This window comes from Montipora capricornis, chromosome 3 (genome assembly GCF_036669925.1).
Source record: "Montipora capricornis isolate CH-2021 chromosome 3, ASM3666992v2, whole genome shotgun sequence".
Taxonomy (NCBI): Eukaryota; Metazoa; Cnidaria; class Anthozoa; order Scleractinia; family Acroporidae; genus Montipora; species Montipora capricornis.
Window position 1 is genome coordinate 955,358 of NC_090885.1, and position 12,500 is coordinate 967,857.

Sequence of the window (12,500 nt, forward strand, 5' to 3'; positions counted from 1 at the left end):
AAGCTCCCTATTGTGTTTTGCACCGCTGTGGAGCAGTACTGTTGAAATCCTGTAGTGTAATGCCGACGCTTTGGGATTTAAAGCCTTGACATTATTGCAGAAGCGAGTGCGACACTATTTATAGCTGTTCCTTTAATTTTAATATCACTTTCTTCAATACACAAGCGCCAAGTACAAGGTGTTAATTACACCACCGATTTTCCCACTCTAGTGTTTGACTTGATTTGCGTTAATTGTTGATTTCAGTTTACAGTGTCCCCAATTAGTGTTCCAGCGCTAGAACGTTCCTTTCCTTTTCCTTTTTAAATTCGTGGAGTAAAGTACAATTTTGAGATAAAATCTCTACTCTTACTTTCTCTTGCCCAATTGATGTTGCAACTGGGCATTTCTTTGTACGTGAAAATATTTTGACAAGGAAGAAGAGCACTCAAGTTCTTTTTTAAAATCTGTATCTGGGCCAGTACAAACCTACTCCCGAAACAGGTAGACCACGAATTCAAAGTCAAGTGTGACAGTTGACTTTGGCGCCAAAAGTCAACGATTTTCGTCACGTGGCTTTGTTTGTCAAATCCAAAAGGTGAGCGCACGTGGTCACATTCCTTTGACCTTTCGCCGGTTCAGTTTGCTGTTCGCACTTCGGAGTCAACCATTTAATGGGGTCCCTCAATGCTATAACTGAAAGTTTTCTATAACATTCCGCAAGATGACAGGTGTGAAGTTATCTTCACGGAACAGGCTATAGAAACTTTTGAGGATATCATGCAAGTCATTAGAGCTAAAATTCAAAGTTTATAATTTATACCTGACGCAGAACTGCGGGTGCAGTATACAGATGATGAGAACACATTGATAAATCTACGCGCCAACGATTCCTTCCTTGCGTGCTTGGCGTTGTGCTTCAAATGTACCAGGGACGGCATTTCGCCGCAACCTAAAGTGGCAACCTAAATCGACGCCGGGGTTGATTTCCGCGAAGCGACAGGAAATACGAGAGGGTAGCTACAGCGAAACAGGAGGAGAATCAAGGAGAAAACTCAAATTTGGTGAGAACTTTTCAAAGCGGTCGTCTTCTTTTTCGACAAATACTAGTCAAACAGCAAATGAGGCTCATCTGTATTTGAATCAAGTCATTGCTCTACCCATTCTCCGATTCCTGAAGCCGAGACCCAAAGAATCAATCCGTTGTCATCTCCACTGCGAAAACAACAGCATTTAGTTTCATGCGGTCCGCCTAAACAAGGAGCACTGAACACTGGGCTGCCTTCAAAGTTTGTCTCCTTTAGATCTTCTCATATCAGACAAAGCTAAAGAAGTAACTGAAGAGAAGAAAAAAAGTGATGGAAAAAGAAAAGAAAGTACAGGAGTTGTCAGCAAAATACGGAAAGCAAGCGGGAATAGATTACTCGAAACTCGCTTGTGCTAAGCCATCGGCGCGAAAGGCACAACAGGCTCAACTGCCTATACAAAGCTCATCCGTGCCAATCATCAGAAATTTGTGGAGACCTAAACAAACACAAAGATAAAAAAGATATTCTTTCTCGCGCGGTAAACGAACTGAACACTGCAAAGAAAAGTCTTGGGAAACTGCAAAGAGGTCTGCCCTCGAAAATTGCACTGAAGAATCAAACAACAAACTCGTTCTCGAATGTTATATGCGATCTCGGTTGATTAACGAGTGCAAACCGCGCTACCTTAGTTCTCAAGGGTTTGAAAACTGGCGCCAGGTAAACATGGATTTAAAGAAACTTGAAGCTCATATTAAGGGGAAAATCCCCTCCGCTGATGTAGGCTTACTTGAGACACTAACTGAATATAATAAGAAGATTATGAGTCTAGGTCAATTGAGACAGAAAGCCCAATACCAAGGAAACCCCGTGCGAACTTGTGGCGCGAACTAATGCCAGTGTGAATATTACCGAAACACTTTCTATAGGCGAAAATGATAACGAGATTCAGCGAACTCAGGTTAACGATGCTGCAAATGCTCTGCTTAATCTGTCCGAACTGTAAATTACCGATTAGAACCTTGTTGTGTTTTCAAAAGGAACGTACTTTGTAACTCTTGAAATTTTCACACAAATGCGTTGAAATTTGGATGCTGCTGCTAAAAAAGTGAAAAGTGTTTTCACAGAAATACTAGCATGAAAATTTCACGTGATATTTGAAAAACTGAACCGGTCAGTATAAAGCGAAGACCGCAGACTGCAGACGGCAGACCAGGGGTAAAATGCAAACTGAGGGTAAAACGTAACTGTTCAAAAAGCCCAAACCCCTTAGAAATGCTAACGTTAGGCCTAATTAGGCCTAAAACAATATTTAAGCTTAACTGTTAGCATTTCTAATGGGTTTGGGCTTTTACAACAGTTAAATCATAACCTCAGTCTGCATTTTACCTCCGGTCTGCAGTCTGCATTCTGCGTTTTACACTGACCGACAACTGAACAAGGGATGCAGCGACGCAGATAAAGTAAACAAACACGCGGCCGTCACGTCGGCAAACAAATCAACTGAGTAGAATGAAAGCATAAAATAGAATATTGCCTGAATCATGTACATTTAATTGTATCCTTCATTACCTTACATTACACGAACGAACAGCGCAAACGTTACTTACATGCGATAGCCAACGACATGCTTTCAGAACCTACAGCCTGTGCTCTCTGCTGCGAAAAGTCGGAAAAGATTTCGTAAATGCAACAATATTTCGGTCACCAACACGTACAGTTGGGACAGTAAAAAACTTTTTGTATTTTAGAAATGAACTAATTATAAACAGCTACAAGATAAACTTATAAAAACCAAACATGTCTTCAGTAGTTACGAGTTCTAACGCCTCGTAGCTAGATTGCTACATGAACGTTTTCCCGCAAGAGGCGTTCGTATTCTTCCCTATTTAACACAGTTTTAATTTTATTGAAAACGTATTCTGCAACGTCGAATTCTGGTGAAAGGGATGGAGTATAAATAATTTGTGCTCCCATCTGCAATAACCATCTTTGCAAAATGTTCTCAGTCTCGTATCGATGTGTGGGGCAGTTGTCAAGTATGATATAATCGCCAAATTCAATAGCAGGATTTCCGAGTGCAGTTGTGACTTGGCCAGCTTCTGAAAAGAAATTAAGAAAATTTTTAGAGTCCGAAGCTCCCTCCACAGTCATTTGCGTAAAGTACTCCTTCCAGTCCACACAATAAGTTAAGTGTTACATTTGCGCCTTTCTTATTGTCAGAAATTTCTTCAACCACTGATTCTCCTCTAAGAGAATTTGCATAAACGGGATTTCCTGTCCCAGTGTGAACACCACCCTCGTCAAAGAACTTGAGTTTTTCTGGTGGCAAAACACTCAGAGTATTTAGAAACTGCTGACAGTAAAGAGTGTTCGCAGGGTAAATTTTTCCACAGATGCCTTTGTTAACCGCTTCCTAGTAAAAGGTCCCTCAGGCAACTTATTCCTGATAGCATTTCCAATCGCTGATAAAGACGTTCCTCAGTCTAATGTGCTATAGTCTTCAAGCATTTGTTTAATCGGTTCATACGGAAGGGAAGGTTTCTCCTTTTTAAGAAATTCCATCAACTGTGCAGAAATTTTGCCGCAACACAACTTTGTCGCGAATTTTCTATGATAAAAACTTGTTCATGAAAAAAACTGATTTGAAACTCTACTCCGATCGGCAACTTCGGAATATCTTCCAGGAAAGAATCCTGATATCGGGTCTCCGCCTTCCGCGATAATGGAGGCTCTTAAGCTTTCGTCTATCGATTTCCCGCGAATTAGAGTTCGCCCTTTGCTATTTACAGAATATGTCATTATTCAATCTGGATTGTGACCACATGTGTTCAACTTCTTGGTGTGACAAACAAAGCCACGTGACGAAAATCGCTGACGTTTGGCGCCGAAGTCAAGCGCCACGATTGTCCACCATTATGAATTCGCGGTCTACCTGTTTCGGTAGTAGTTTTGTTCTATAATCTGTTTTTGAAAACTCAGTCTGCTTCATACCTAGTCCGCAGTCCTCGTTTTGTACCTGGTCCACGTTTTATACGCGGTCCGCAGTACGTGCGGGCAGTCCGCACTCTTCGTTTTATACCACATGGAGCCCACACAATGTGTGTGTGTGTGTGTGTAACCGATCGTTATTTTATAGTAAATGTACTGGATTTACCATTTGCTTCACCTATAACGATATATCACAAAGTATGTATTTCAATCAATGTTAAATAAACGTTGAATTACCTTACCTGTGATCTATCAAAAGGAAAGGAAAGGAAGTTTATTTAAGTGTCTAGTCGTTCTAGCGCTGAAGCACTAATTGGGGACACTGTAAACTGAATTTAACAATTAACACAAATCAAGTCTAATGTTAAAGAGTAGTCTAATCAAGTCTAATGTTAAAGCGGTTTTTTGAGCGTTTTTGAAGATTTTGAGTTCGCTGTTTAATGTTCCTAATAATAGAAGGATAAGGGAGGAATCCTTGTTTTTAAAGGGCCCCAGCGCCGGAGCGATTTTCCCCCAGAAAACCGCATCACTCCGCTTTCAAACTTCGCAGCGTTAAGGTCGAAAGATCCACGCTTCTCCTCGTATCTTCCGATCGAAAATCCATCCAAACAGCCCGGAGCTAGCCCTCGAAGAAAATCAAAATCCCACGATATTCGAGCGGTAGGAATGCGTAGCAAGATTCTCGTGTGCCAGCCACAAACCGTCCTGGTGATTGCTCCTTTCTGATTGGACGATTGTCTAACTTTTGGCCTTCAAACCTGGTAATATTTATGACACGCAACGTTACGAAAGGTTTCTTTTGGTCCATTCATGCCGTGTATTCCTTTCGTTATTGTTGCATGAGAAGTGTTGCTTTTGTTCTTGTTGTTTCTTTTTGAATAAAATTGCATCCTCGCTTACATACGTATGTGATAAAAATAGACTACTAAGGAAGATGGACATTGGATGGTTTGAAATGCGCAATTAATATTCGTTGTAATAATTTACGACGCTTCAAATACAATCAAGTACAGATCTGCTAACACCTGTTGAGAGCAGAGCAAAAATGCATTGGCAAGAACTACAACTTAAATTAGTGAAAAAAACTGCAAGTAAACGTCATTGGAAAAATACGTGTAGTCTGGAAGTAAAAAAAGGGTGTACACTATATACTCCCTACTTCGTCATTTTTCTAATGGTTGGCTCCTAAAGGGGCGGTGAATTTTTTAACTGGCTTGTCCTCAGTAATCTTTAAAAGTTATAGGGATGATCGGAAGATATGGGAGTCCAAACAGGTAAGGGTGAAAATAGGGTAATTATGAAAAAAGAAAATCTGGTTACGCGCATGTGTTACAGTAAAATGAGCAGTAACTGACGATTGGACATGAGTCAGCCCTTCAGTCTCCCTCTTCCACACTCTCCCGCCCAGGCCAAATAGGCAACTTTTACGATGGCGTCAATTTACTACCACTACCAGAATTCAGTTTTTTTTTTCTTTTCTTACTTAAATTTTGTATTCCCACTGGGATAAAAATAACAAAAGCACTAATTAGCATCACACAAGCAAAACCTGGAGGATTCTGGTACTTGAAGTCAAATGGCGTCATCATGCAAATGAACAGAAAAAGCATCAAAATTATTTTTGACAAGTACATTTGCTAGTAATGTCTTTTGATAGTGTCAGGTAAGGGGCCTTTTTCCGCATGGGCTTGGGTGGTATATCGAGGCTAAGGTCTTCACACATGTGCTGCAGCATGGTTAGTTTCAGGAGGCTCAAAGTGCCATCCACCGCCATTGCACAAAGGTTGCACTGATCTTAGATCAAAGGATGGTCAAGCTGTATTGCCGCTACAGCTTGGTTGGTTAAATTAACTCTCTTCCTGAGCTGCCTGAGTATCAACGACGTCGGGATGCCTCTGATGTACTGGGCGCTCTGTCTAGAGGAGAAGGAGGCGTCCTGGGAGGTGGTGAGGAATTCCGTCGACTGGAATAGACGTGCACCTTCAGTACAACGGGCGCGTCACATATTTCGGGAAACTACCTCTGCATCAAGCCTGTGGCCAGTCGTTTGGCCAATACAAAATTTCGCTAGAAGGTCGACTCCTGAATCTGTATCATTCATGACACCGCACAATTGGCGCTCAATTCAGTTTCATTTCGTTTTTTAGCATATGTATACTGATTTGGTTCGATTTTTTTTTGACAGATAACGAATTTCTCGAGATTAACTATTCCAAATTTTTAGACCGTTTCTTGAAAAGGATTTAATTTGTTTGTCAAGTCTTGGAAGGTTTAACGAAATAGTCACCTCTTGAAGATGACCTTTAGAAATAAACAACTTAGCAATATTAGGAGGCGATAAGTGGTTAGATATGCCATGCATCAGAACAGCAACTGATTTAAAGTACAGAAAATCGAGAGGAAGAAAACGAGAAGAAAGAAAGTAGGGTACGGCATGAGATTTTTTGTCACCAAAGTACATCAGGCAAAGGGTACGTTTTTGGAAAATAAGACTTTTGTTTCTATGAGTCTTGGCGGCTTGGCTCCACGCGATTATGTCATACAATAGATAAGGCTGGATAGGTAAGATGTAAATGTAATGTAAAGTAGCCAGGGTTACGAAATGTCTTAATCGAGCAATTATGCCAATTGTTTTACTTCTTCTTGAAACTAAGTGGACAAAAATTCAAAACTCAAAACTTGTAAAATTAAGTTACTGTGTTATTACTATTAGACAGCCCGTTCAGGGCTAATTTTTTGTAAGCAAAAACCATGCTATGATCGCTAATCGCGACATAACGGACTCCGGAACATGCATCATACTACCCACGCGCATAACTCCGACTCAGGGAACGGCACCACAGAAAAAACGCATGGCGCGTGCATGATTTTATCTATTATTTATCATGAGGTAGATCTAATATAAGGAGCCCTCGCTAATTCTACTTCAGTTCATCCATGAGCTGGCTCAAAGGAGCCTTTGATTTTTTAACGATTCGAGTATCAAAAGGGTATGCCACATCTATAATCCTGCAGGATCTACTCCCCTTCTCAAGAATTAGAATGTCCGGTCCGGATTGCTCGATTATGTTATCTGTTTAAATCTTCATATCCCAAATTTTTCGTTTTCAAAAACCTTTTCTGGCCTGTGCTCGTACCAATCATCTGCGTGTTCTAGGTCATGCGCTGGGCAATTTTGTCATGCCGATATTTCTTGTAGTTTGTCTGAGCCAGATTCATACATCCACACACCAAATGGGCTACAGTTTCGTCTCCACACACTCAGCATTCGCAATGAGGAGATATTCTATTTGTCAGTGTGGTTTTTAGTTGATCTTGCTCTGATGGCTTGTTTTAACACTTTCAGTTGCTTTCGTTACATCTCCATTTCTCAGGCGACTCCAAGTTTGCTCATCCTTAAATTGAGTGTTCCTGAAGAATAAACTGCAGATTTTTGTTTTCCAAGTTCTCTTTTTTGTTTGTCAGTATGCCTTCCTTTGTTCTGAAGATATTAAATGTCCCTTCCCTTTTCACAAATTCTGGATATACTTTCTGTGATTAAATGAATAGTTTTGTTTGCATCAGTTTTTATTGCCATTTGAATTTTGAACTGAGGCATTAAGAAATGGGGATTGTTGTTATCAAACTAAAGAAATACAAAGTTCTTATTTCAGTATCATTCTGTCAATAACCGGGCTTTTTTCACGTGGACAGTTCCGTTCCTACTGACTACACTGTCCCGATTTGTGTTGCGAAGTGCGAAGATCACTTTTATTAAAGCTTCTTGTTTAAGTTACTAATTGTTAAATGTAACTGAGATTATTAGTCTCTTTTGTTAAAAGGTAATAATTCATTTACTTTGGTTTTTTAGAGCGTTCAAATCAACGTTTTTTGAACGGAACGAATGGGATCATCTCGTTTTATACATTTGCCCGAGAATGCATGTATCCATATTACAGCTGGAAGATCGCAGCAAAGAAAGGAGAAAAAGTCAAGTTAGTGATTCAATACGTGGACATTTCATGGTGGGACGGGTCATGCACTCTTATTTACTTGGAAATTCAAAATGGAACCTACGCAGATGGCAAACCGAGTACAAGAATGTGTGGTTATCTCTTATCTGGTATTGTAACATCTTACTCGCACGAGGGTCAGAGCCTAGAAGTGGTGGTTAAGCTTGTAAACAGTGCTTGGAGCCACGTGTCCTTTACAGCTACTTACACAGTTATTAGATACAACGACACTGTGTTCAATGGTAAGCACACTCAAGGGAAGCTGTAGAGTCAATAGTGATAGGCAGTACAGTTGAAAATACTTTCATGTAGGTTCTGGTGCGGGTCGTGCAAAAATCGAGGATGATATTAATATTAAAATGTTGTATGATGTAATCTTCACTTAGAAATCAGCCGGGGACTCACCAAATTCAGCAACATGAATATGGGGACACAAAATGGTAACCAATAACAAAAAAATAGGCACGCAGTGCGCAGATGTGGTAGTGCAGTAACATACTCAGCGCTTTATTCCGTAATTGTCCATTGAGATGCGTTTTGTTTTCCAGGAGATTCAAGGTTTGTCTTTGCGTAATATGTAGCTCTAATTGTTCACGGTATTGTTTTGGTACCGTAAATCACAGTAGTGCAATGGTAAATGTCTTAGGTAAATATCCGGGCCCTGAGAATACATGTGGTTACTAGTAAAAATACTAAACTCAGAAAGATTGAAGAAAAGAAAAGGGAATCGAGATACATGGGCTTCGAGGGTAACAAGTGTTAATCATTTTCAAGTTCCTTTGCAACTTCTTTGCACCACAAGTTTAAGCGTGTCTGAGCTTTTGACACCTTTCCACGACACAGGGGGGCCAGGCTCACGATGAGAGTAGTTAATATTCTTTACGGACGTAAAGATAGCAGAGTAACAATAACTCTCAAAAAAGAAACGATCGTTTTCAATTTACAAAACATGTTTCGACATACTCATGTCATCTTCAGTTGCAAATGAGCTTTTCAACGGTTGTACATTTGAATTTATGTTAAGGTATGTTGCAAAATTACATGTCAGAACTTGCGTACAATTTAAATATGAAGTGTGAAATGCGCAGAAAACAGAAATAGCGCACAAAACAATAAAATAAAAGAAAGAAGAACAACGTAATTAAAAAGAAAGCGACAAATTTAAATGCCTCAACTGCTGATTAAGGCTGGGATTTTCCCACTTAATGTGTAATGCCTCTTTGATCTTAGTTTGGAATTGTGAGGCGGCAGAATCTAAGATCGTGAAACATTCTGTGTTGCAATCTGCATGACAGGCCCTCGATGACTGCAGGTGTCTGTAAACATGCGAAGACTTGTCTGACAAGAGATGCTCACGAGCACGCGTACGTAGGTGGCGAGTGGTCTCGCCAATGTAGCCGGCATTACAGCCAGCACACGAGAATTTATAAACGACACGCGAACGTAGACCTTGCGGTACTGAATCTTTCACGCTGAACATGTTTCTAAGTTTAAATGTACTAAAGACCAACTTAATATCTAAATCAGCTTTGCAATAGTGTTTGAGTAGTTGTCTTAACTTGGTCTGGGCGATTTCAGAAAACCGGCCAACATAAGGGAGTTTATAGAAGTGCGTAGAAGTTTTCCCGGAGTTGGATGAGGCGTCCCGCCCAGTCAGAGAAGAACTCATTTTCTTAGAAAGATACCTGTAGATAATCTTGTCGATCACCCACGACGGAAAACAATTTTTCCGTAGTAAGAAAATAAGCTTCTTGACGTCCAGATGAAAACCAACCCAGGAATTGTTGATCCTATATACTCTGTCTAGTAATGTTCTGACTAGACCCAGTTTGTAATTCAAAGGGGCGAAGCTGAAATAATTAGAAAGAAGACCAGTAAATGTTTTCTTGTGATATACACTAGTCACAATAGATGGATGACCGTTGTCTAGCAATATGTCTAGAAAAGATAATTTCTTATTGATTTCCCTTTCCATTGTGAAACGGATACTTGGGTGCCTTGCGTTGATATAATCAAAGAACAAGAGCGCATCATCTTCGTTATTGAACAAACAAAAGGTGTCATCAACATAGCGTCTATAGAACAAAACTTGGGAGGATGAGAAATTATCTAACCAGTTTTTTTCATGGTGTCCCATAAAAAGGTTTGCGAGGACTGGAGCAAGGGGGGAACCCATGGCAACCCCATCTACTTGGTCATGAAACGCACCCTTGAATAAGAAGTGGGTCCCTGCTGTTGCGAAGGAAAAAAGGGTTTTAAGGTCAGCGGGGCTTATCGCAAGGCCAGGATTACCCTGATAAATGTAGGTGACCGCCAAGTCAATGCACTCATCAAGGGGTAAACTAGTAAACAGACTCTCAACATCAAAAGAGACCATAAACTTCCCAGAGGTTGGTAGCTGGTTGATTTCATGTACAAATGAAAACGTGTCGCGGACGTTGTAGTCACACGGGACATGAGGCTCTAAAAGATCGCAAAGGAACTTAGATAGATTATAATTGTAGGTGCCTATTGAAGATACTATGGGTCGAAATGGAGGTGTTTCATTAGGCTGCCGAGCCTTGTGCATTTTAGGAAGGCCATAGAACCTAGCTGGTTGAGAACGAACTGGATAAATTCTCTCTCTTAGACAAAGATACATATGAGAGAATTTATCCAGTTGGTTCTCAACCAGCTAGGTTCTATGGCCTTCCTAAAATGCACAAGGCTCGGCAGCCTAATGAAACACCTCCATTTCGACCCATAGTATCTTCAATAGGCACCTACAATTATAATCTATCTAAGTTCCTTTGCGATCTTTTAGAGCCTCATGTCCCGTGTGACTACAACGTCCGCGACTCGTTTTCATTTGTACATGAAATCAACCAGCTACCAACCTCTGGGAAGTTTATGGTCTCTTTTGATGTTGAGAGTCTGTTTACTAGTTTACCCCTTGATGAGTGCATTGACTTGGCGGTCACCTACATTTATCAGGGTAATCCTGGCCTTGCGATAAGCCCCGCTGACCTTAAAACCCTTTTTTCCTTCGCAACAGCAGGGACCCACTTCTTATTCAAGGGTGCGTTTCATGACCAAGTAGATGGGGTTGCCATGGGTTCCCCCCTTGCTCCAGTCCTCGCAAACCTTTTTATGGGACACCATGAAAAAAACTGGTTAGATAATTTCTCATCCTCCCAAGTTTTGTTCTATAGACGCTATGTTGATGACACCTTTTGTTTGTTCAATAACGAAGATGATGCGCTCTTGTTCTTTGATTATATCAACGCAAGGCACCCAAGTATCCGTTTCACAATGGAAAGGGAAATCAATAAGAAATTATCTTTTCTAGACATATTGCTAGACAACGGTCATCCATCTATTGTTACTAGTGTATATCTCAAGAAAACATTTACTGGTCTTCTTTCTAATTATTTCAGCTTCGCCCCTTTGAATTACAAACTGGGTCTAGTCAGAACATTACTAGACAGAGTATATAAGATCAACAATTCCTGGGTTGGTTTTCATCTGGACGTCAAGAAGCTTATTTTCTTACTACGGAAAAATTGTTTTCCGTCGTGGGTGATCGACAAGATTATGTACAGGTATCTTTCTAAGAAAATGAGTTCTTCTCTGACTGGGCGGGACGCCTCATCCAACTCCGGGAAAACTTCTACGCACTTCTATAAACTCCCTTATGTTGGCCGGTTTTCTGAAATCGCCCAGACCAAGTTAAGACAACTACTCAAACACTATTGCAAAGCTGATTTAGATATTAAGTTGGTCTTTAGTACATTTAAACTTAGAAACATGTTCAGCGTGAAAGATTCAGTACCGCAAGGTCTACGTTCGCGTGTCGTTTATAAATTCTCGTGTGCTGGCTGTAATGCCAGCTACATTGGCGAGACCACTCGCCACCTACGTACGCGTGCTCGTGAGCATCTCTTGTCAGACAAGTCTTCGCATGTTTACAGACACCTGCAGTCATCTAGGGCCTGTCATGACTCTTGTAACACAGAATGTTTCACGATCTTAGATTCTGCCGCCTCAAAATTCCAAATTAAGATCAAAGAGGCATTGCACATTAAGTGGGAAAATCCCATCCTTAATCAGCAGTTGAGGCATTTAGATTTGTCTCTTTCTTTTTAATTACGTTGTTCTTTTGTCTTTTATTTTATTGCTATGTGCGCTATTTCTGTTTTTTCTGCGCATTTCACACTTCATATTCAAATTGTACGCAAGTTCTGACACGTAATTTTGCAACATACCTTAACATAAATTCAAATGTACAACCGTTATAAAGCTCATTTGCAACTGAAGATGACATGAGTATGACGAAACATGTTTAGTAAATTGAAAACGATCGTTTATTTTTTGAGAGTTAATATTCTTTATGCGAACGTTCAGCCACTGAAACGTGACATGCTTGCCGCCGACATCTACTATTACATAACGACCGAGTTTGATTACGCGAAACGTGACTCTCGCCGTGCAGCATATGGAGGTGTTGTGTCACAACGGTTTCAATTTCTGAAAG

The 12,500-nt window shown here is 40.5% G+C and overlaps 1 protein-coding gene across 1 annotated transcript in view; it reads left to right on the forward strand.

The window, feature by feature from the left end:
* The window catches only part of LOC138041857 (uncharacterized), a 133,483-nt gene that overhangs the window by 14,528 nt on the left and 106,455 nt on the right, over positions 1-12,500 (forward strand). The window contains exon 5 of the mRNA XM_068887537.1: positions 7,846-8,229. Coding sequence (XP_068743638.1) covers positions 7,846-8,229 — 384 coding nt within the window. The remainder of the gene's footprint in view (positions 1-7,845; positions 8,230-12,500) is intronic.